The following is a 25405-nucleotide window of genomic DNA, read 5'->3' on the forward strand; positions in this document are numbered from 1 at the left end:
GTGTGTGTGTGTGTGTGTGTGTGTGTGTGTGTGTGTGTGTGTGTGTGTGTGTGTGTGTGTGTGTGTGTGTGTGTGTGTGTGTTGTACCAGAAGAAGGCAGACGGGCCTATAATATAAATCGTTCATAACCTTGATTGTCTGGGAGAAGTAGCTTTTCCTGAGCCTACTGCCCTTGGCCATCTAAGCTTGATCCTGCATAGAGACATAACCACTGTCGGATCTTGTCCTGCACACAGATTTCTCAGATTCTAGAATGATAATGAGTGAGTCTAACCATGTTTACAACTTCTGAATGTTTCCCAAATTTCACGATCTTTGCAAGGTCACTGTCGGGTAGAGTCAAACAACTTGTTGGATACACAAGTATAATTGTGTTGCAAGGAATTCCGATTTTATTCAAATGCAGAACCTTCTTGTGCTTATTGCATTTGACCTTGCAAAGATGGAAACAATGGCCAGTATTGATCTGCACATAATGAAGCACAGAAATACTATGCACAATAGAGGCACGAGCCATCAGTGATTAAAATATGACTTTATAGTGCTCAGAAAGTTTTCTGAAAACTTAAAATATTTCCACCAAAAAAATGTGTTGCTAAATGGCAACAGCTAATGTTACACAAAGGTGTTCCCAGATTGAAAGGTATAACAACGTATAAATACAACACATTTGGTTAAAGCTAAGGCAAGTTTGCAGTGCATTTAAGGAATCACATTATCCCATGAGAATACACAAACATCTAATTCACAAACATCTGACTGAAACAGATGAGCACCACCAGCGTAGCAGTCAAAGGTTCAGCAGAGCATCTGTTGATAACACAGCAGCACAGCTTGCAATCTGTCCATCACACTATGCTTAAGCAAGGCTTGAAAGCAGTCTCCACACTATCAATAAAACGCAGCCTGATCACTGGAGTGCACTTGTATTGGAGAGAATTTGAATGCTTATTGTATAGTAGTAGCCAGGACAGGGGTGGTGGTGTTTGAGGTGTTGATCTGGCACTACTTATTCTAGATCGTGAATAAGATAATACTGTAATATCTTTGTGCTTTACATGAAATGAAATTGCACTGCAATAAATAATAACACTTCAAATAAAACAAGATTGGTGTAAAACCAGGAAACACATAAAAATAAACAAATAGTTTAAAATGAATTTGAGTTCTTTCATAATTCCTGAAAATGCATAATCCAGGTGTCATCAAAGATAAATAAGGTATAAATGAAAAACTTGCATAATGATATAAAAAGGAACCTCCGAACTGAGGTCCATTGATGCAACAATATTATATATATATAAAAATGTACATTTACACATCTACAGTACATTAAAAAGTGACATAAAATAAAGGTGTTATATTATAACATAAAAAATATGAACACAAAAAAATACATTCTAATAGGGTAGGTTTTAAGAAATAATCTAAGAGATGCTGTCTTTGTCAGCCTAAATTCAACAAGCAGGTATTGCCAGAGTCCTGGAGCTCAGATTGCGAAGGCCTAGTCCCTTTCACGGCCAAATGAGACTGAGGCATAGTCAGAAGGCCCTTACATTAGGAGCTTGAGTAAAATCAGGCTTTGGTCAAATCTTTGAATCAGGCTAAACACAGTTAGAATCCTTGCAGCTGCTTTGGGACTGGGCCTTATTTTGTAACTTCTTTCAATGTTGAGTTTAAAATACTGAAATCACTGACCTTTACCCTACACAATCAGGTTGAGAACCCCCCCAAAAAGCTCTATTTTAACTTAGCCAAGTAGATTTGAAATGTAAAAGCTTTCTTCATCATAAATCCTGCCTCTCTAAAAGCAGCTTGAGCACAGTTCTGCTGAGACAACAGTTATGCCCCAGTCACTGTGAAACAAGAAACAATTTAAACTAGACAATAAACATTTAACAGTTTCTGTTTTGTGTGCTACTTAAATTGTTCTTTGGTCTGCAGGGTTTAGCCTTCTGGTAATCACCACTCAAGACAGAAAGTTACAATTTGCAGATGCTCTTATCCAGAGTTACTTACAAAGGGCAATATCGTATTTAGCAGCATGAACTCTAGTCAACCAAGGTAAGCAGTCAAGTAAACACAGTGCCAAAAAAAGAAGTGCAAGAAAGTAACAAGGATAGCAGGCAGACATCAAACTTAACACCTGTCTGAATAACATTCAGCATCCATTTTTCTCCTCAATGGGTTGGCCAATCAGTCTGAAAATACAAGTGCATTTGCAGGGACCACCAATACCATTCTGCATGGCAAGTGCACAGAGTTGTTGGCCGCGCATCGCAGGAAGTCTGCACATAGTTGGGGCGCATGCGGTCTACATAGCCTAGGATTGCAAGCATCCTCGGGTGTACTAGTGCTGTCTAAATATAAAACTTGGCATCAATGTGGACAAACAAGCAGCATAAATCTAGCCATATCTAAATAACATACCTACGTGAACAAGTAACCAACATACATATGGATAACATTATTAGCATCTATCTAAATACACAAGTACCGGCAGAAACTAAAAAGGAGTTCTAAAGGATGAGGTTAAGTCTGAAGAGGTAACTTTTCAGACTGTGGCAGTAGTCCAGGGGCCAAGCCATATTTTGGTACCACCTAAGGTGACCGTAAAGTTTTTGTATTTTTGTCTTCCTACATGTCTCTAGTTTATATTTTGGTATGATAACCCTTCCAATCTTGCAGCTTAATTGCAGTTATCACTACCTACCGGCTAATGTATCCGGTAGGAGACACAAAGTAGAATCTTTGTGTCTCCTACCGGAAATACACCCGGGCATCAAATTATTGCGACAAAAAACAAAATATATCCATGTATTCAAGGCTTCATGGGGTGTGCAATTGATTGACATTTTTTGGGTGAACTCCTCCTTTAAGTTTCCCAGGGGACTCTCTACCCATTCAGCTACCCTAGACCGAAGGAGGGTCAACTTTTACAAGCTTATGGAAAGCAGTCTTTTTGCAAACACCAAAAATCTGAGAAGTTATCAATTGCACACCCCATGAAGCCTTACATGGATATATTTTGTTTTTTGTCGCAATAATTTGATGCCCGGGTGTATTTCCGGTAGGAGACACTACTTTGTGTCTCCTACCGGATACATTAGCCGGTAGGTAGTGATAACTGCCATTAAGCTACAAGATTGGAAGGGTTATCATACCAAAATATAAACTAGAGACATGTAGGAAGACAAAAATACAAAAACTTTACGGTCACCTTAGATGGTACCAATTTGTGAAAATATCAGTGTTGGCCCCTGGACTACAGAAGATAAGGGGTGAGTCTGCAGTCCTCCTGACTGAGAGCTTGAGAACCAGGAGAGAACAGTCCAGTGTAAGTCACGGCTAATACTAAATAAGGGCCCACCACATGAACCCTAATGTCCCTATTCTGGGCATGTCACAATAGGAGAACATTTGGTGAAAATAGCCTATCTACAAGCTAACAACACATCACAACGCAACACATTGTTAGCATGTAGATCGGGTATTTTCTGGGAAGAGATTTGGTGTAGCGGGAAAAAGGAGGGGGCCAGGTAAGTATCTATGGTTTAATTGGTTAATGTTCCAAAAGGGGTAAAAGCAAATGTCATTACAACATTGGTTCATTGAGCATTTGCAGAGGCTAAAATTGGTGCTTGAGTGGATAATATGAGTGAATCACACTAAACATTAGTTAAACTTGATTCCTACAAGGCTGTTACTGAACCTCTTGAAATCGCATTATAGAAATTATCCTACCAACCTTGAACATAATAATTTGGCCCAGAAAACCTATTTAGCCCCTATAGTGAATATATTTTTCTATTTAATTAGCATTGTGGGCCCTGGGTCTGAGAGTGGCGTCAGACTAAGAAATGAATGCTTGGTCGGTCCCATATTATGCACATGACCATATATGGGCATATCGGTGGGATCTGTGGCTCTGGACAATCGGATCTCGGTATCTGTCAGTCCTTGTCCCTTTCATGTCCATATATGGAGATCGCCGATATCGTCAGTATATGCCCATATATGGAGCTGAGTGCTGACTGATTTGTTTGTGCCTGATGCCATGATGACACATTGAGGTTAGACAACACACTCCATATTTGGGCATGGCTGCATTGGGAACTCCTTATATAGTTATGACCATATCAATCTTGTTAGCCTAGTGACAGTGTCCTGCTTTCCATGTCCCTGTAATGAAGCTAGTGAACCATTACGGAGTGACACAGATAATGCAATTCAGTTCTGAAAGGGTCAGCCAATATCTTCCAAGTGTAAAATCAATCCTAAATGCATTGCAATCTCATTTTCAACCTAACTAGGTCCATGCAAATGGCATAATCTTAATCGGAAAGAGGCAGCAGTTGTGACATATGGGCTTTGCACCAAGAGACTTTGAATTATAGGCGCATTTTCCCCCATTTCAAATTTGCATTTACAGGTCAACTATAAATAAGGGTATGAATAACATGCTAGGAGTCTCAAGGGAGTGATGTGCATTTAACCAGGTACAGTAGAAGTACCGCTCTCTTTTGCCTCAGCAGCAGCAGCTCAGTGTTTCACTGCATTTAGTATTTCCATTCAGTCACCAGTGTACAGATCTGAAAGGCTGTTTCCTCAGTTGATGTTAAGTCATGTATTTAATAGACAGTTTCTGACTCCATCTACCAAAGTAACTTACTCTCCACCAAAGAAAAACCACAATGTGTATATAGAAATATCTACTTAAAGGGGAATTTTGGACCACGGTTTTCTTTCCTTTTCTATGATGTTATGATATCTTAAGATGAATGGTACAGTAGAAAAATGTCATTACTCCATCCGGGGTCCGCCACAGCTTAAAACGTGTGCCATAGGCCTTGCGTTAGATCGCGTATTTTAATAGCTATTTTTTGGGGTGAGATCTGATGAGTTTTTTCTACTGTACCATTCATCCTAAGATATCATAACACCATAGAAAAGGTAAGAAAACCATGGTCCAAAATTCCCCTTTAACAGGGAAGTTAACTATTAAGTAGTAAACAAGAAAATGGATCAGAAACATCCTCAACCAATATCTGGAAGCAGGCCTTTCTACAAAAGTTGTTTTTCCTTTCCCCCCCCCCTTTTAAGACAGCCTTAATCCATCTCGGCACACACAACAGGCAACAGATGCAGCGTTCAGCAGCAACGAGATGTTATCCTAAGAAAAATGGGGAAGCAAAGCTTCACCGATGTTGTGCTTTAATACGACATTAAAGTCTAGTTTGTGGGGGAATCTGTGGCACATCTGAGCCAGGCCTCTGGAGATAGGGAGCATTGTAGGCCAGTGGCTGAATAAATGCTCTAAAACAGTGCTTCAGCGAGATCCAGATTTGCGAGACATTCTACAACTTCTTCTTTACTCTACAACAGTCAGAGGTTGGTACTACACAGTCAAATCCTCAGTGTTCATTTAACCATTATGGGTCAAACGGTTCAGTGAAAATAGCAGATCTGTTACGTTGTGAGCTTGTAGATAGACTATTTTCGGCAAAGCCATTTGGTGAAGAGGGGAAAAAAAGGAGTGGACAACGTATAGAGCCCTAGGGAAGTATATATGATTCAAGTATTCATTCTGCGTGACAAATGCCCCCAAACAAACCCATAAGGGTTCCATTTGGTGTTCTAACATGCATATTAGTACTATTATTACATACACACACACACACACTATAAATTCCAATGATAAATGGGAAAATTCATTGTATTATATAACTTTATTCACAGTATTATCTGTGCCAAGGAAAACATTACAGACTACACCCATACGCAACAAATTAAACAAAATAAATGCAAATCAAAGTTACAGGCATTATGGATAACACCTTGTATCCACATCAATGAAGTACATTTCCCGCTATAATATACGTGCTTCTGTGCTCACACGTTTTTGTTTGTATGTGTGTGAGAGAGGGATTGAGGGAGAAGTGGAAAAGGGGGCTAGAATATACAGTCTTATCAGGAATGTGCAGGTCCAGTCCAGCCGTTCTGACTATGAGTCAGATTGAAAAGACTGCTAGCTACAGAGTGGGCCCTCTGCTTACGGCAGCCCTGTGCACCGCCATTCATCCAATCGTAACGAGAAGACTTAAGACATACCTTTCAATCTGTTTTATCTGTCAATAATCCGAACCAGCTATTCCAACGATCATCATCTTTACAGAGGAAAACTGAACAAGCAAAACGTCTCCATTAGCAATAATAATAATACAAAATTAGACTTGGCTGACATTTCAGTTAAAGGAAAGCTAAGTACATTGAAAACAAAAGTGAACTAACTCAAGAGTCATTGTTGACACAAAAAACAAAAAGCACAGGGCACTGACAAGGGCTCCTACTGCACGGACAGTTTCCTGATGTTCATGATTAGCCTCTTGCTGTACTCCTTGTGATCCACAGGTTTCACATCCATCACTGTGGCTTTGATCCTGGATTCATCCTATTAAAAAGGGAAGAAAAAGAATCATACCTTGTGCATTTACTTCACTTAATGTAGATAAACAAGAAGATAAAATCAGCCATCATCTGATCTCCCAGTGACCATTTGTGGCTAGAATGAGACATTTTGGACAGGGGATCAGAAATAAGCAGGCATTCTAATTCTGACTACAACAGAGGCTTTCAATGCCAACACCACCTCTGCAAACTGTCTAGACAGGAGAAGGTCATTTCTAGCAGGGGCCATCATTTAAACAAAGGTTACACACGCTTTGTCTCCATTAATCGCTCTGCTACTGCTGTAGGTGAAATGGAAATCATCTTACTCTGGATTCATGCAAACACATTCAGCGCCAGAATGAAACATTGTCTATAGCCGACCTTGACAGCGATTCCGAGCGTTTTCACTAACATTCGAAAAATCTTAGAATATTATATTTCACAACGATTCATCCACCAATCGCTTTAAAAAGTGGGGGAGAGCGTGCCTTCGCGATCATCCGTTCCATAGCTATTGGCAGTTGAATGTCGGTTATTTTCAGGCATTCTTCCAAATCTATTAGAATGGAAGTGAATGTGGCTGTGTTTTTTTTTGCGATCACATGATTTGCTGCGAGTCAAATGGTGACTCATAGGTTAGTGTAGAGTGACATCTACAGTAGCATCTAACACTGAAAACACGTCAAAGGCGGTGTGGGTGTTGGAAAAAAAAACACGTCAAACACGTCATTGACGGTGTGGCGTTGGAAAAAAAACACGTCAAACACGTCATTGACGGTGTGGCGTTGGGAAAAAAAACACGTCAAACGCGTCATTGACGCTGTGGCCGTTGGAAAAAAAAACAAGTCAAACACGTCATTGGCAGTGAATGAGTTAAGAGCCCTGCAGTCTCTCCTTCCTGACTAAAAGGCATGTACAAATCATTAAGGCAGCTGTAACAGCATAACACAAGGTAGTAGGATGAGGTTATAGTCAACAACAGCTTCACCATCAGGCTCGGAAGAAATCCCATTTGGCCTTGGCAATGAGGGCATGCTAAATATTCGACGGACCACGGCATAGCAAAAGCAACCATGTACAAGTCCATTTCCATAGGAAAACCATATTGTTTTTAGCCATCTTGGTGGAGAGTGGGAGTTGTGTATTGTATGTCTGCAACATGCTGTGAGCAATCTTCATCCTGTAATGCCTCCCAGATTCCCAAGCCAGGATGCGCGTTTGTGGCACAGGAGGGTATTGGATGAGGCGTAGGGGGCTCTCCCAATAATAATCATGCACATAAGTTGACATAACACACATGCACGCACAAACACATACACAGGGATAAGGCTTGTGTCTGTCAGGAAAACAGCACTGCAACTCATTCCCAGAGCACTGTGATTTGCATCTGGCCAACTCTGGCAGCTCCCCTGGCTTACGGAGAAGGTAGAGGAGGAAACGCAGGAAAGGATGGGGCGGGGGGGGGGGGGGGGGGGGGCCTAGCTCTGCTTCCATGTTGTGGAAAAGTGATGAAAAGGGATATCTGTGCATTTGCCCAGTGGTTCCTACTCCCTCCGTTAGTTTTAGCAGCCTACTTATAATGTGGGGGATGTGGTGATATATAGCACCGTACTATATATCACCACATCCACCACATAAAAATGTTATTAATTTTTAAACCATGCTCCAGTGGTTTGCTCACGTGTTAGTTGACATGACAGTACTGGATCTATGAAAGGTTTACAGGGCAGGTTATTACTGCAACATACCAACAGTAACATTGGAGTGGAAAGACACTACACTGTCTAGTCATGGGTCAAAGTACTAAAGTGTATTGACCAAATCATGACATCACCACAACCAAAAATACATTTCTGGGTAGATAACGCCGGCAGCTTTGTATTGGAGAAGTATTATTCATTAACCTTATCATTTCTGGAAGAACAGGACACTTACGATATTGTTGAGAGGGAGAGAGATCAACAGGTGCTCAATGGAGATAAAAGTTGTGTTAAAAACAAACTAGACACAGCTAATGTTCTGGACACTTTATTTTATAATGTCTCTTTAAGTGGGTGAGTGTGCCACGCCTGATTGTGTATGATAATCACACTTTTTGTTAATGTTCTATGAAGCATTTATCAAACAGGACAGAGGAGATATGGGGTAGCCTGTTAATCGTCACTCTTTATTCTCAACTGAATAATTCACAGAAGCTCTCTTGATGCTCTGCTTCTCAGGTGTAAAAAGTTATTTTACACCTTGCACACAAACATCCACTCACAGATACACCCTATACTGCAGCACTACAACAGAGTGTGACAAATGTGTGAGTCCATCCAGTTACTAGTGTTTGTCACAATTTGCCAGAAAGGTAGGAATCAGCTCACAATTTGCAATTCAAATCATATGACAATTATCAAAATATATACATAAAAATGTCTGCAATGGAATACACATAGGATTGGGACAGAGTTGAATTGGAATAGTCTCAAATGGATTTTTGGCCATTGTCCCCTTCCTTCTTCAATGTCGTGATCCATTTCAAACATGCTAAATCAAAGCAAAGTCAGCTACAGGATGTAAGCAGAATGCAATCCAAAAGCACAATGATGAAAATATGTCTGCAAATGTCCATCCCAGATTTAAGTGCCCAGTCTTAGGGCTGAAAAAAAGGTCCCAAATTCAGGGGTCCCAAATTCAGTTATATTTGCCGGACCCAGGGGGTCCGTTTTCTCCATACATGGGCATGGTCACTTTGTCCTTAGGCCCCAGTCATAAAAGTCTGTCCCCCTTTCGTCCATACATGGGCATGTTTTGTACCTGTTTTCTCCATACATGGGCAAAAAACAGGTTTTGGTCACTTTGTCCTTAGGCCCCAGCCATAAAAGTCTGTCCCCCTTTCGTCCATACATGGGCATAGACACAGGCTGACACGTCATGTGAAGTCTGGGTCTGGCAGAACCAGGTCTCCTGGTCTTGTTTTATAACTTAAGGACTATAGCAAATGATAGACCAGATAAACACTTTGTTAGAGCAGAATTTGTATATTTCTGGGGATGGTCATTTAGAATGTAGAAAGTAATCACCCTGCCATATCATTTATTAAGAATGCATTATTAACTTGAGGCAAAAGTTGCATTTAATTGCTGATCTATCAGTGTCATTACCCTAAATGTAATGGTGACCAATATTAAGAAAACACTCAAATGTTCAAAACGAAACACAAAATATTAGTTTTTGGTACATTTTCGTGATTAGTTAGTGATTTTTCAAGCTAGAAAAAAAGCCAGCAGGTGTGGTCCATTGTTTGGGATCGTATAAAACATGCTCAATGAAGGATAATTAATGTAAAAACTAGCGGCCAAAAAACCCCCCTCTAAACTTGCTTTTGTTCCGTTTTCTTAAGCTTCTGATGAAATCTAGCTTGTGCCATGCGTAACAGCAGGGGTGCACAGCCCACACTTTTTTGACTTGAGAGCTACTTTAAAAATGACCAGCTCAACATTCAGCAAATAATCCTATTGCTGAAAATACTGTACCTGAAGGGGCAATTAAAAATTGTGAGGGTACTAAAATAACAATTAAGGCTACAGTAAATCTAAATCAAAGAATACATTTATTAAATCATTCCAATTAGCTACTTCACACAAGTTCAATTACAAAGCTACCTTCTCTTTCTCACACCCACAGAGAGAAAGAGAGAGAGGGAGGAGAGCAGCTCGCTCGCTCTGCACACACACACACACACACACACACACACACACACACGCACGCACGTGCGCGCACTCGCTCCATGAGTCACCGCTGCAACGGACGATTGAAAGATCGGTTCCACAGTGCATGGTTTTCACATTGTAAAAAAGTTAAGCTAAGCGAGCAACACACTTATTAATCCATTCATTTGACAGTTCATCTTCCACAATAGCGTCAAGGCAGCCAATAACTATCAGACTTCCTGGAGTGGAACTTCAAAATAAGACTTGCACGAGTAGTATCATGAGAAATTCAGAATCCCTGTGATATCATTCACAGCCAGGTATAGTTTTGTACAGTTCCTTACAGGGATTAAGGGGAAGAAAAGGTCTGAAAGAAAATGTGTTCCCAATCTACAGTTTGTTAAACAGTGTGAAAGGAAGCCCCTACACCAGTGCGCTCTGTTTCCTAAACAATTTGCACAATAAAAGTGTGATGTTTAATTATTATCACTTTAAATGTATGTTCTTGCTGTTCTACATAGAGCCAACCCTTTGAAGAAATCACAGATTGAGGCTTCAAGCTTTGCTATGAAATTTCCATGAGGGTTTTTATGGAAGATGCTTCTGAACATGTACAGAAGCATGTGTATACTATTGCTAGTTTGTATTAGTGCAGGTAGGGCTCGACTTTACCAGCCACATGGTTCAGAGCAGCAGGGCTGAAGTTAGAAGCCAAGAGAAATACATGCTGGCCTCTACGGAATCCAAATGACTCAACTCAGTTGACTGAGAACTTTAATCCATTAAGAAAAAAAGCATCTATCATTTTAGATTTTAACCACTTTAACCATTATCTTATACTTTGGTTATTCAAAAAAAGCAGATCTACAAGCTCATAGCGCTTGTAGATCTGCTATTTTTTTTAAATCGTGAAGATTTGTACAAATCTTTGAATATATATTTTTAAAGGAAAATTATTGAACTCAAATCTTTGCTTCTGTGGTCCCTGCCTGGAACTAAATGTTTTCAGATGCACATCATTTTTTTGATCTACAAGCTGAGCTTGTATACAGTATCTGCTATTTTTGAATAGCCAAAGAAATCTAAAATGACACAAATGCATTCCCACTCTTAATGGATTAAGCAAGAACACGTCCACTTAAAACCCTTTGAAGGCAGGTGCTCAACCCAAAACAATCAAACAAAGGTCCACACACAAACTGTAGCTCCCTTAAAGTGACTTGTCAGACTGAGAACTTTAATCCATGAGATAGTCTCGTCTTCACAGAACATCAGGGACACATGCAGGGTCACCTTCATATCTGCTGACAGTGACTTAGTGTCCCAATTACATTACATGGAGATAATTGCGTTATACATCTTGCATGAACGGGAGTGAATTAAAAATGCAGGGCATAATTTCCCCAAACATCCTCGTAAACTTCGTTAGACGGATCCTGTCAAAACACCAAAGCCGAAACAGAATTGATAGGCGTCATTAACTACGACTAATGCTTTCCCCTCTATTTAGGGTTGTGGTGCCTCTACGATATCCATACAAGTAACTGAGATGAACTGCTCCATAATAGAACCTCCACCACCAAACAAGCAAAAAAGGGAAAAGCTGGGAATAGAGAGAGAAAAAAAAAGATGTTTGGGTGAGAAGGGTGCAGGTGTCTGCAAGGCATATGGATTTTTGGGGGTGACAGCCACTACCTCCTCGTAGCGGTGCCACAGGCATTCAGGATGCTCGAGTTGAATGAGACACAGACACACAGACACACACAAACACACACACACACACACACACACACACACACACACACACACACAGGGATCTACTGTGTGTATTGGTTGGTGGCGGATGCAGCCACTGGCTCAACTCCAGACCTCCTGCTCAGAATCCCAGCCCAATCAATTCCTTTTTTATACTCTTCCCTGAAAAACAAGCATCTGCCTGTGTAGCCTACAGGAAATAGTGACCGCAACTAATCTGTGTGTGCACCTTTTTGCAAAGCCACTGAAAATGAGTGGCAACAGGCAAACAGTCTTTCCTTGCCATGTTTTTTCACTGGCATAATTGCCTTGTAAATCAAAATGAGGCACAGTATTTGTTTTTCTAAATATAGAGTGAATGGTAAGTTGGTAACTCTATATAATGGGTCATACATGTAGAGCTCAAATATTTGAGTATATACCGGTAGACTCTTTTTTACATGCTCTAGGTGACTCTCTAGGCAGAGGTTGCATCTTTGCATCTATCACACATAAACTACGCTTCAATAAAGGATGGCATGTGTTGAATATGTGCCAATTAGCACTCACTAATTATTCATACTACTGTAGATGTCAAGGCCGCTTTGCGGCCCTCACATCTAGTTTAAGAAATCCAGGTCAAGAGACCCAAAACGCCAAAGCCTGGTGTGAAGAGATGCTTCGCGGCCCTCACATTTAGGCCCCAACCTTATATTGTTCCAATTCTTCTCTTTCTACCTGCCTGGCATTTGCGTGGCTCAAAGTCGAGACACTATTGCAGCGCTCTAATTCATCATAGTCTTCGATCTGTAACAGATATTAATTTATGAACCATGACGGCGACCTGGCCTAATTATAGCTCTGCACACACGTCATGCGAAGTCCGGCCTCTCTGGCCTCTCCTCTCCTCTCCTCCCTCCCCGCTTTGCGGCCCTAAACTCTAGTCACATCCTCCCAACCTCGGTCATGTGATTAAGAGGTTAGACTTCCTGTATCTGGTTGCTATGGCAACCTGCCAGATCAGGCTGAGGGTCTGATAGGCAAATCAGAGAATCAAGCAAACAGAGAGTCCAATCACTGATCGAGGTGGGGTAAGATGCCTAAAACATAGCCATAGCTCTGATCAACAGTCTGTGACGGGTCTTGGAGGCATGTGGAGTGATCCTGTGCTTGCGAATCGCTGCCGAACTTCGGAGCTTTTGTCAATTATATAGTAAAATAATAATATAGTAAGATAAGATAAGATTATAGGAATAGGTAGGTTAACAGCCCTACTTTACTTACATTATACGTTTCCAGCTTGACTCTGCTGCGGAAGATAAACGTATTGAAATTGGCTTGCTGGAAGACTTCATCAAAGGCAGTTTCATTCTGGAAAAACAAGAAACATTGGATGAACTCAACTTCACAACTATGGATATTTCTCATCAAATGCCAGGTTAATTTGAGAATACAAAAGAAAACCTGGGGTCTTCAAATTAAAACCAGCATAGCCCTGAATTTGTCACTGAATAAATGGCCCCTATGATTATTTTACAAGTTGTCTGGAAATACCGGCCACAGGAAAAACAGCACAATCGTATCATATTGAACATAGACTTTGTGCGTTGGTGGCGGGGCCATTTCCTGAGGCCAGCCTTTAAAGGGATCGGTCACCCTCAAAGCGTCTCCATTGAGTCTCTTACCGGAGACTCCACCGGTCATCAAATGATTGGCTCAGGAATGCGACAAAAACTAAATAAATATCATTGAATTCAAAGCTTCATGGGGTGAGTAATTGATGAAACATTTTTTTTTTGGGTGAATCCCTTTAACACAGGCAAAGGAGACTCACCGAATCCCTGAGCTGCCCCAGGTAAGTAGCGTTCTGGCCCAGAATGGCCTCAGCACTTTCTTGAAAGCATGTCACCCACTGATTGTCCGCATAGTCTGCAATGTTGGCCTGCCAGAGAAAACACATGCCACAGATCAGTGGCAAGTTACCGCAAGTCAAAGGCATCCAGACGCACTTATCACAGTTTCATCTTTTAGTTCACACACTCTGACATGTCGTTGGCTTGATGCAGTAGCTGCTCAATGCATAAATATGACACACACAGTCATCAGCCTGCCGGGGTTATTTTGTGTGTGTGTGTGTGTGTGTGTGTGTGTGTGTGTGTGTGTGTGTGTGTGTGTGTGTGTGTGTGTGTGTGTGTGTGTGTGTGTGTGTGTGTGTGTGTGTGTGTGTGTGTGTGTATATATATATACACATATATATATATATATACACACACACGCTTCTATTAGCTTGTATCTAGTTGGCAAGCATACAAATCTAACAAATAGAAGGCCAAGGTTGCACTTGTTATGCATAAATCGCAAGCAAATTCACAGCTTATGTTACTACTTGTGAAAAATTGCAATATGCTGACTGTAGAGAGGTACAAAAACAATCGAAAAGCCTCTTATTTCAGACGTCTGTATGCAATAGCTCCTCTGCTGACTAAATTAGTTTTAGCATTTAATGCCGTTATGTTTTTCATTTTATTTCTGGCTGCAGACTAGAAGAGGAAAAGGAGAATGCATTTGTACTCATTGCTAGATATCTGCTTAAGATGAATACAGACATATAGCAATTACCAATAAGATTTTAACGCATAACAATTCCAGAATGAATTCAATATTTGGAATTAGCCAATTACACAATTCTGGCAAGCGAGGGCTGAATAAGCTTCCAAATTAAAGTCTTTAAATAGGAACTGAAGGGCACACAGGGACAGCCATGACCTATGGGGAGAGGGCCATCGAAAGAGGGGCTGGAATCCTGAGAGATAGATGAGGAAAGGAGGAGCAGTGGAGAAATGTGGTGGGAAGGGGAGACGGTGTGAAAGACAGGGTAATGAGTAGCACTACATAAGTCACCCTGAGGATGACACCCATAGCCTCAGCAGAAGGGTCTTCTGAGGACGAGGCAGGCTGAACGGAGGACTGTGTGTGCCTGTCTTGTGAAACTGTTGAAATAGAGCCAGATAGAGGGCTTAGGGCAGCCAGTGCTGAGCGACTCACCTGAAGGATGAGCCGGTACTTGAAGTTGGGGAATTCTTTGTCGCACTTCTCACAGCGGTACATGCCGTTCTGCTGGTCCACCACCTTCTTATTGCAGTCCTGGGTGGGGCAGGCCTGGTACAAGCAGTTTTCCTTTTTCAGGTACACTATGGTGGCAGTGCAGCTGAAGTAGTCTGCCTAGAAAATGTAAAATACAAACAAACGAAAACACTAAAACCTCAGACAACGTAATGTAAACGCCCGTTATGGCTTGGAGTATAGACACACGCTTGTTTGAATCCTTGTCACAACAAGGATTCAAACAAGCACAAATTACCTCAAAGACGCCTTTTGATGAGGCAGAATGTGCTATATTTAAATAATCAAAAAGCACAAATGCAAAGTAGTAACTTAGAGTCACCTTTGGAATAGGCAAAGTGTATAACCCCTCCATATACATAAACAGACTCTTTGGAAATCACCCCTCGCTGGAATGAGGAAAACCTCATAAACAGCCGACATGAATTTCAGTGGCTGAAAAACAACAACAGATGAATATTAAGAGAGCCTTGAATGTTGTGATGAAGAGATGACTCACTAAGTCATTGCTTATTAAAGTGGGGGGACCCCAGGGGTCCTTGGGGGGGAGGGGTACCAGGGGGTCCCAGCAAAATTTGTTAATATAGCGTCACAATCATTTTAACCACTTTCACCATATTTTATACTTTGGATATTCAAAATGAGCAGATATACAAGCTCATAGCGCGGCTGCAATTTTTTTTAAATCCCTGGCACAAAATATTTTTGAGATCCGCAGCCAAATACATATAATTTTGGGGGTCCTTGACATGAAGGTTTGAGAACCACTGCATTAACACTTTTCTTCCCAATAGCAGGCTTTCCTCTCCACACCACCATCCAGGTTGCAAAGGCCCTGACACAATAGAAGGGTTCCACCGCAGCACTGGCTGTGGGTACAGAGCAGAGACTACAGCCCTGCAAGCTGAGAAGCAGGCCAAAGGCTCAGCGTTGAGGGTCAACAAACAGGGCGGCAGGCTGCCACCCTGGAGCCATGGCAGAATTCATCAACCAATCATCCCGGTCACCCTGTAAATCCCAAAATATGTCGACACTGCTGACGTGCTGAAGGCCAAAGGCAAATCTATAATGCGAGTTTATCCACAGACCACAAAGGCCAGATGTGATTTGCTGATATATAGTGCATCCACCGACTGTGGGATTAACCCATTCAAACCGGGAACGCATCTTTATCCATATTTTATACTTTGGCTATTCAAAAAAAGCAGCTATACAAGTTCATAGCACGGTGCCGAGTGCCACGCTATTAACTTGTAGATCTGCTATTTTTTTTTAATCTTGAAAATGTTTGCATATATCTTTGAATATACATATTTTTAAAGCAATCAATCAAATCTTTGCTTTTGGGGGGTCCCTGGAACAAAATATTTTAGCCAAATACATATCATTTTGGGGTCCTTTGAGAACCAATGATAGAGAAAGTTTTTTCTTAGGATTTAGAAGACGATTTGTAGAATAGATATTCAAAGATTTGGACACATTTTCAAAGATAGCAGATCTACAAGCTCATAGTGCGGCACTCGGTGCCGCACTAGCTTGTATATCTGCTATTTGAATAGCCAAAGAAATCTAAAATGACAGATGCGTTCCCGGATCGAATGGGTTAACAAGCAGATCTTTTTAAATGATGTTGTCCAGACTGTGTTCACCAACAAATAGTCTCACTTTATAAACCTCCCGCGAGACAGGAATGGAGCATTTGACCAAGTAGTTCATTGAGAATTCTTTTAATGGAAGATTCCTCTCTACATTCCAATATCTAGCAGGGAGCCTCAGGCGAAGTCTTGACTTCCAAGATTTCAAACTAAACAGAAAACTTTAAAAAATAAATAAAATAAGGAACATTTCTCCACAGCAGTGAAAATTGCCAGACCCTACCCCTCCACATGCTAACTGCTAACCATTGCGTTTGCAAGCAAAGGATTTTGACCCCAATTAACTTCACACACGGGACAATTGATATTCCATGTCACTTTGGATAAATAAATGCCTTTAGGAAATGGTGAATGACAGTGGCAAAATGAAACTCATCCCAATTGCACACATGGAGCCGCTAGCCGAAAACAACCTACATTGAACTGCCCACAACTATGGAAATGATGACCGCATTACGTTTTATTTCTGGCAGTCAAAGAGTTAATGACTGTGACTTGACCTACCACAACAACCCAGACATGCACCTCAGAAGCCTTCTTATAAGAGTGCTAATTAGTCAAGTAAATACCACTTCAATTAGTGTGTAACTCAGTGTGCCATCGGAAGTGTTTTTCCGTCAAAGGCTCTTTCGACACGCGGTGACAAAGTACACAAGATAGGGTGGCCGCTCACTGTCAGGGGGGGTACAAGCACAATGTGGAGGCTTTGAGTTTGTGACACCAAGAATTTGTGACAGGGACAATTAATTGCGGCAGACAGTGGGGAGTGGGACCTTCAGAGGCCTGACCCCTTGCCACCGTGTGTCAGGCGTTGTTGCAGGCTGAGCACAAACTGAGCTCGACTCCTTTGTCAGCCTCAGTCCCCATCAAGCTCCAGGCTGAAGTGGTGCACGAGACACTGTGGGGTCAAACTTTACCCCCTCCGCTGCAGGGACCTAATTGCACGAGAAAGCTATTTGACCAACAGGGGGCTAATGGTAACCATTTGAACCGAAGAGTAGGAGATTGAGAGCTAGCTGGTGCAACAGAAATGGAATTGTCAGCCTACTATTTATGGTAGGATACGAAAAGCACCAATAGTGGCATACAGAAGTGCAATGATGCAGACTATCTATGACTGGAGGACCCTGCAGCTGTGTGGCTGGAGTGGAGATAATGATGAGAGCAGCAGAAGTAGGACAGGGCCACTTATAGCCGGGGGCAACAAACACACACACACACACACACACAGCTGAACTACTGATCCAATAACTCCTGCAAGTCCTCAAAATCCTTCACACCGAAACACAGGATTTCGCCCCAAACTGACAGTTGTAGATCTGTGTTGCTGTCGTGTTCACTGTGGTACATTCATATACCCCATTTAACGTGTTTTGAAAAAAGGAGCTTTATTTGCATCTGCCATTTCCAGATCCCCTGTCCTGTTATTTCACACCACTCGCTCACACTTCCAAAAGCATTCACAAGCACGGGTGCTCTCAGCCATTTTTGTTAGAATTCCTCCCTTTACTTTGAGTCCAACTGAACCACTGCCATGTCTTCGCTTTATTTGAATTCCTCAATTTTCAGGGTACAATCATTATTCCAGTTACTGCATATTAAATTGTGTTAAATTATGCGAGCAAAGATCTCCAAAGAGCTCGATTATCCCCATACTGGAAATTAGGAACATTATCTGAGCCAATCTACCATGAAAAGTGGGGGGATTGGGGGGGGGGGGGGGGGGGGATTTACCTAACACATATTGCTTTACTTATCAGAGGGGGCAATCATTTCATTACAGTACGCAAAGAATGGAGCCCACATCATTTTCCTAATCAATATCAAGAGATAAATGTGACTTTCACCTGAAATATATAACTAGGCTGGGGAGTGGACACCCACTATGCCAGTGATTAATGAGCAAGGGCAGATCAGATCCGCTTTTAAAAACAAGTTCTAGCGTCCTCTGTAGCACGCTCCTTTAATATGAGCCACAGAGATTATAAAGATTTATCACTGTGACTGGCAGCTATGGGGATCCTTGGACCCGGGCTGGAAGGGACGAGAGGAAAGAGACTTAACGCAGATCAGTAATATACCATACATGTATTTGATAACAGGGGCAGTTTGTCTGCAAGTTATTGCTTGGAATTCAACGTGGCCCTTCCAGTTCGCCCTTGAATCGCTTGAAAGAATCACCCTTGAATAACAATACATCTGCGGCCACCGTATCTTGAATGTTTGATGTGCATGTCAAGGTAAAGCCTGTCGGCATGCACGAGCGTTTGCGTTGTGCGTGTACCTTGTCTCCGTGTCCCAGGTGCTCCGTCTTGACGTCAGCCAGTGTCTTCCAGTTAGTGTTTGCACCACCTCCACCTCCTCGCACCTCAGTGAGAGACTGTCCATCAATGGCGTGACCCTCCTTGTCATACCTGCAGGCACACAAAGAGAAAAGCACAGCTGTCAGTACAGAGTCAACCTCATCAATCAAAGTGAGCCAAATATGTTTTTTGAGGGTTGCTGAGGCATCATCATTCATTACAAGTACTGAAACGCAACATAGAAAAACACAATGTGTTGCTGTTGCACTCAATTATCAACAGGCAGTATCTTGTCTCATTACAGTTTGCCTAAAAAAAGGTCTCCGTCCTGTGTAGCCACTTCTGTGTGTGAAATGCACTTTAGACCCTTAGTAAAAACGGACCTGAGCTGCACTACTTGGTGACTGCACTACTTTTTTTATGTACACCAAATTTCTTTACCAAAAATAGTTGATCTACAAGCTCACAACGCATCGCGGCTATTTTTGCCGAATGACCCCCCCAGATTAGGGATGCTGGGGTTAAAGTGGTTAACAATGAGCAGGGTCAGGAATGGAAAGGTGAAACCAGAAACCCATTCACTCGACATTCTCCTGAATGCAGAGAAGTCAAGGAAGGTAGGAAATGATGGTGGGGAGGGGGGAAGGGGAATAAAGAAGAAAAAAAATCCCGACTTCATTTTAAATGGTCCAAGAGATCAATACAGCTTACTAATCTGTTAGCTATAAGGCAGGGTGGTGGTGTGTTCTGGGATGGTGGGATTGGAAATACAAGGAGAGCAGGACTTGCTCCTGGAGGCATGACTAATTGAAAATATCCCCATTAATGGTCCAGCCTGTGGCCTGGGCAACAAGCACACTGCCAATTCCCAGGTTCTACTGACAAATGTGAGCAATTCTTTCCGGTGGCACCTATTCACTCACCGGTTTGTTTTAATTGTGTGAGAGTGCAGTCGAGGGACTGAAAATAAGCAAAGATCCAGGAAAATCAAATTGAGCATTTTTCATGGATTATCACCATTGCACACATTATAACAAGAATAAAAAATGTGTTATAAACTATAACTACAGTTAATACATCACTCTCTAAAATAAATAGACTCCCAAGTTAATAGGTTCTGCCACCTATTATGCCATCTGATGAGAGACTACTTACTATAGGACTGTGAATCTAGGCTACCCTAGTGACCGACTCTCTGGACTATAAAGCTGCTGAAGGAAGAGAAATAGCAGGGTAGACACAGTGGTCCTGACGAGAGAGACAAAGGGACAAATTGGAGTTGGCAGCAAAAAAATGTGCAGGGAATGGACTGACAGGCAGGCAGGCAGGCAGAGCCCAGCTCTGATTAACATGGCTGAAGTGAGATCAACCAACTGTGGAAGCGCCACAAGAGAGATTGGGGGGGGGGGGATGCCACAAACTATCACATGTCACATGTCAGAGTGTGTCAACACTCAAAGGCAGGAGGAGCGTGGGAGGAAGGGGAACATGAGGACATGACAGGAGGGGGAAAGGGACAGTGGTTCTCAAACATTTTCATGTCAAGGACCCCCACATTGATATGTATTTGGATACGGATCCCCATCTGAAAACATTTTGTGCCAGGGACCCCATACAGTATAAGATGTGTGTGTAAAAGAAATATATGTTTTGCTGATCTACAAAGTCTCAATAGCGGAAGCATAACATGGGGTTTTTAGGGGTACTGTGTAAGTCCCAAAATAACGATTTTTTCAAAAAGCATTATTTTTGTTGTTTTATACTATCTGTGTATCGTTTCTCTTAGCCAGTGGAGCTGTACTGTAGTTACCGTGAGCTGTGTTTTCTTTTGCTGTTGTTTTTCCATCTTCAAATCCTATAATGCCATAAAAACAGCAAACATTCCTTTTTGTTACTAGCGTGGAAGTTCCGGGACAAACAGGAAACCGGTGCATTTATGTTTCCCGGCCGGATGACGTCATTTTCTAGCATCCACTTCAATGACGAATTTAATGTAAGTGATTGACTGTAGTCTGCAACAGATTATTGTACTTATCCGTTCTCATTTTGTCTAAACTGTCCTTGCACAGATTAGGGAGGCCAGAAGTAAGATGGAAAGATCACAGGTTGATGAGAGAAATCATGATTTTGTGTATGATTGACCACTGTTGACTAATGGCAACATACAATGATGCACACAATGGAGTCAGCCAACACACAACTGGACATTTGGCAGCAATTTGTAAAAATGTAGACAATCATACATTACAAAATGTATTTCGAGTTAAAACTATGGCCAGAATCAGACACTTTTTTATTTACTTTAATTCTTTTACAACATTGATATTGGCAACTAATTGTCTGTTTTCGGTGTGTGACCAGTGCACACCTAAGTATAAATCAGGCTTTAGTGTGTATACCACTCTGGTAAGGGCCTAATCACAGCATCGTGGGTTTGAAACCAGCACTCGTCTGATAAATCAGTGTCACCAAGACCATGTTCAGGGGCCCTCTGCAGTGGACATAACCTGGAGTGAGTGATCGGTGAGTGCCTGAGGATAACAGTGGCAAGAGCAGAGCAGCAGAATGGCAAGACGTCCAGCTGACAGAGAAGTGACTGTCTAGTCAACAGAAAGTAAAGCAAGGAGGGCAACAGGACCATCTTCAAATGTGCTGTTGCCATCTAATGGACAATCTTTGCGGTGCACAAGACGACGAGTGACGCGGTCACAGACCGGTCCTGTGGTACTTATGAGACAACTCTCCTACCGGATCAATACAGCCAGGAGAAGGCTTGCTCTACTCAAGGGGGGTCTTGAAGAATAATCTCTTATAGTTTAACTGGGTGCAGTTAAACTATAGTTTAACTGGGTGCAGTTTAACACATTTTGGCACGCCTTCCTCAGCGTTTCAAACTCATGTTTGAAACGCTGAGGAAGGCCGACGTGCCGTAATACGTCCGTTTCTCTAGATAGACTGCTGCTGCTGTGAACCCATTAAAAAAGAAATTAAGAAATAACTTAGGAGTGCGGATAATCCTTTCATTGTATTTATGAGACAAACATCGGTTTAGAGTGGCAAGCAACAGAAAAGCAATGAGACTTGAATTCATACAAGAAGTCATTTTCAGGGAACTGAAGTACATTTAAATTAAATACACATTTAAATTAAATACACTGTATATTATCAGTAAGTATCTATTAGTACATTCATTCAATTAAAGTGAATGTTCAGGAGGAAAATGCAAATAGAAATGGGAGCGTTTAATTAATCTCACAAAATTAACCTAAACCTCAAGCATATAAATGAATAAACAAATGTAATGTAAAAACTATAAAGTGAAAGACCCATACAAAATGTAGCAGCAGCAGTCCAGAAGGATGGGTGAGTGCAGGTTTGCACACCGCCTAAAGTTAAATACAAGGGACCCTAAATTTGTGATCACAAGGTAATTGCTGCATTGCGCAGCATTCTTGTTTGAGGAAATTAAAACCGTTTCCTTCTCACCTAGATTAATTAGTCAGACATTAAAGGGATAGCGCTCAGCCCCCCATACAAGCACAATGCAATGTGCCATGTGGAACCACTGATCCACTGCATCTATTATGTTCGAGCCAACAGCCCACCAAGGATAGATAGCCTATTAATTTAAACAAGTCCCAAGGGACTGCACAAAAACATGATCAAATGAAGACGCCTCGACAAGCATAGAACGATGTTGTTCCAGCAGCCTTGAATCCATAGTGGGGGGGGGGGGGGGGGGGGACGGACATGTCTTTGTTCAAGCCTAAAGGGTTCTTCTATGGGAGATAAACATTCAACATGATATAGCCTGTTTTTTGTTTGCTTTCTTCATGACCTCTACAACAAATCCAACACCCTGATTGAGATTACAATAGTCACCATAAGGGCACAATTTGTGGACTGTTACTGTTTTGAGACCCAGGACTGACAGAAGAATACAAAAACACATTATATATTCAACAGCCACTAATCTAACCCATGAATACACCCACTAACAATTCCTTTTCCTGTCTGTAATGTAGACCTTTAAACCAACTACAAAAAGAGATAGGTGCGTAGGAGAGGTGCGTAGGAGAGGGCTTAAAAAGGCAAAAAGCGCAAACGAAGAGACACACACTGTCTATACCTGCAATTAAAACATTCGGCAGAATAACACAATTAAATACCCGTTTGACAATGAAAATCCATCTTATACAGAGAGTGGCTGGCCCACAGGTAATTCAATTACCCTCCCAAGAGTGCTACTCACACAGATAAAGTACACATTTACCTATATACAAGTCATAGGCAAATAAACATCCATAATCCAAATAGACATATTACACTCCATTAATCAATGCAAAATAGGGTGCATACTATCCCATACATTCCTTTAACCAATATTAACCAATATTTAAATTATACTTAAATTATGATAGGAACAAGAAAATCATAATGCATGCAACATTTTGCAAATTAACCCACATATTATACATGTGCATAATATATGTATTTTATATTTGCTACATGGTCATTTTGTACTATATCTGTGGGAGCAGCACTCTGATTGGGCGGGTGATTTAATTGGTTGCCTGTGGAGAGCCCGCTACTCTCAGTGTCAACAGCTATTTACTTGATGAAGGTCTGAGGACCAAAACAGTAGACCGTGCGCACATGAGTCTCTTAGATCTATTAATACATGAAATGTTATATTATTTATTTCCATTCTTCTGTGCTGCTGAGGACAGGCATGTTGTATGTTGATCGGGTGAATTCATCACAATTCTCACTCGGGCTCAAAGGACTAACCTCTCAAATCTGGACTCCCATTATAGTGACCTCTGAACTATTAATTGGTGGTTGACTGTGCGCCTTCAGAAACCCACTGGCCAAGCAGGACCTGCATGACCTAACTCCTCTGCTCTAGATAAACAGGCACAAGGCTTTAGGGATCATTATCTCTGGCCATCCAAGTGAAAAGTGACTGGAGAGAGTGGAGAAAGAGACTGCTGTGTTTAAATAGAGACGAAGGAGAAGGAAGTGAAAACATCAGCATTGAAGCAGGGACGTGGAAACTATGGTGATTCAGCAGTCAACACTCATTATTATTACATAATGGCATCAGGTAAACAAGCAAATCCAGAAAATGCTTTTCCGAGTCTTATTTCCTTTTGCATATTGAGTAAGCCGAGCACTTTCTGCGACTATCGAAGTATGCTATAGTAACAAAGCTATCTCATTTAAACAACCAACCCGCTTAGTATGAAAGCTCCTTAGTTTGTGGGACATTGTTCAGCACTTTACAATCAAACTCCAAACAAGAAAACTATGCTTAAGACAGCAACAAGGAACAATGGGATACTTTCAAATAGCAGCTAGGTGCTCAAGCTAACTGCCATCAAGACATTTCCACAGCCAAACACCTAATCAAGGGGCTGATATGAAACGTTTTGCTGACTGGCCTGTCTTTTACCAGCTACACAGAGTCACATTTCACTGCCCTCATTATGCAGATTATTTTATTTTTTGCAAGTGCTCAAAATAATCAGTCAACTTTTGTTTCAAAAGAGAATCTGAGTCTGTGAAAGAGCACAGAAGATGCCAGGTGGGGCCATTGGTACTGGGAGGTAAACAAATGAAGTGTCCCCCCCCCACCCTTGGGTGCAATCGATCGTATCTCCAATCTGAAACAGACATTTGCCTTCATGTCAGAGAAGAGGGTGCAGCACCTCGTGGGGGGAGGAGGGGATGTGGATCTAGAAGATGGACAAATCAATCAATGTCGCAAGTGAGCTGAAGTGAAGGTTAAGTAGGAGCAACGACAGCCACCTCAGTCCATGTTAATATTGCATTGTCCATCAATCTTTCCTGTGCCAACCTGTGCCACTTTGTAAAACCACTTGGCAATCCTTACTGTGGCAAGTTAACCTGTGTCACTTTGCAAATCCACTTGGCAATCTTTCTTGTGCCAACCTGTGCCACTTTATAAAACCACTTGGCAGTCTTCCCTTACTACCTGTTCTTGACTTCAAAACAAAATTTTATGAACATCATAAAAATAAAAAGTGTGAAAAGATAAATATGCACGCTCATTAATGGACCAGTATATGATGTAGGGTACAGTGATGAGGGGTGTGCAATGACTTAGATAATTATGATCACAAAAACTGGCAAGAAAGCTCAGAGAAAAGATGAAAGCTCGACTCAAGGCTGCTTCTGTATTCCTCTGCACAAGAAGCCAATAGAAAGTCCTCAAGGAATAGAGGCATATGCCTGTTCAACTGTGATGGGGTCTGCCTGCCACAGCATCTGGCTAACACACTCAAATATAGTGCAAACTAGAGCTGAACGCTTTTGGGAAAAATACCTAGTCAGACCAATATTGTGGATTGCGGAATATAGTGGATTTGCAATTAACTTCTTTTTTTTTTCTTCAGTTAGTACAGCTTTAATTGTCATC

General features: G+C 41.6%; 1 protein-coding gene across 1 annotated transcript in view; it reads right to left on the bottom strand.

Moving 5' to 3' along the window:
• Positions 1-5714: 5714 nt before the first annotated feature.
• The window catches only part of rpa1 (replication protein A1), a 33861-nt gene continuing 14170 nt past the window's right edge, over positions 5715-25405 (bottom strand). Inside the window, exons 12-16 of the mRNA XM_084065369.1 lie at positions 18945-19074; positions 14928-15104; positions 13717-13824; positions 13167-13253; positions 5715-6451 (exon numbers count right to left, since the gene is read on the bottom strand). Coding sequence (XP_083921495.1) covers positions 6347-6451; positions 13167-13253; positions 13717-13824; positions 14928-15104; positions 18945-19074 — 607 coding nt within the window. The 3' untranslated portion in view covers positions 5715-6346. The remainder of the gene's footprint in view (positions 6452-13166; positions 13254-13716; positions 13825-14927; positions 15105-18944; positions 19075-25405) is intronic.

This window comes from Gymnoscopelus microlampas (assembly GCF_963454915.1).
Source record: "Gymnoscopelus microlampas genome assembly, chromosome: 8".
Lineage (NCBI taxonomy): Eukaryota > Metazoa > Chordata > Actinopteri > Myctophiformes > Myctophidae > Gymnoscopelus > Gymnoscopelus microlampas.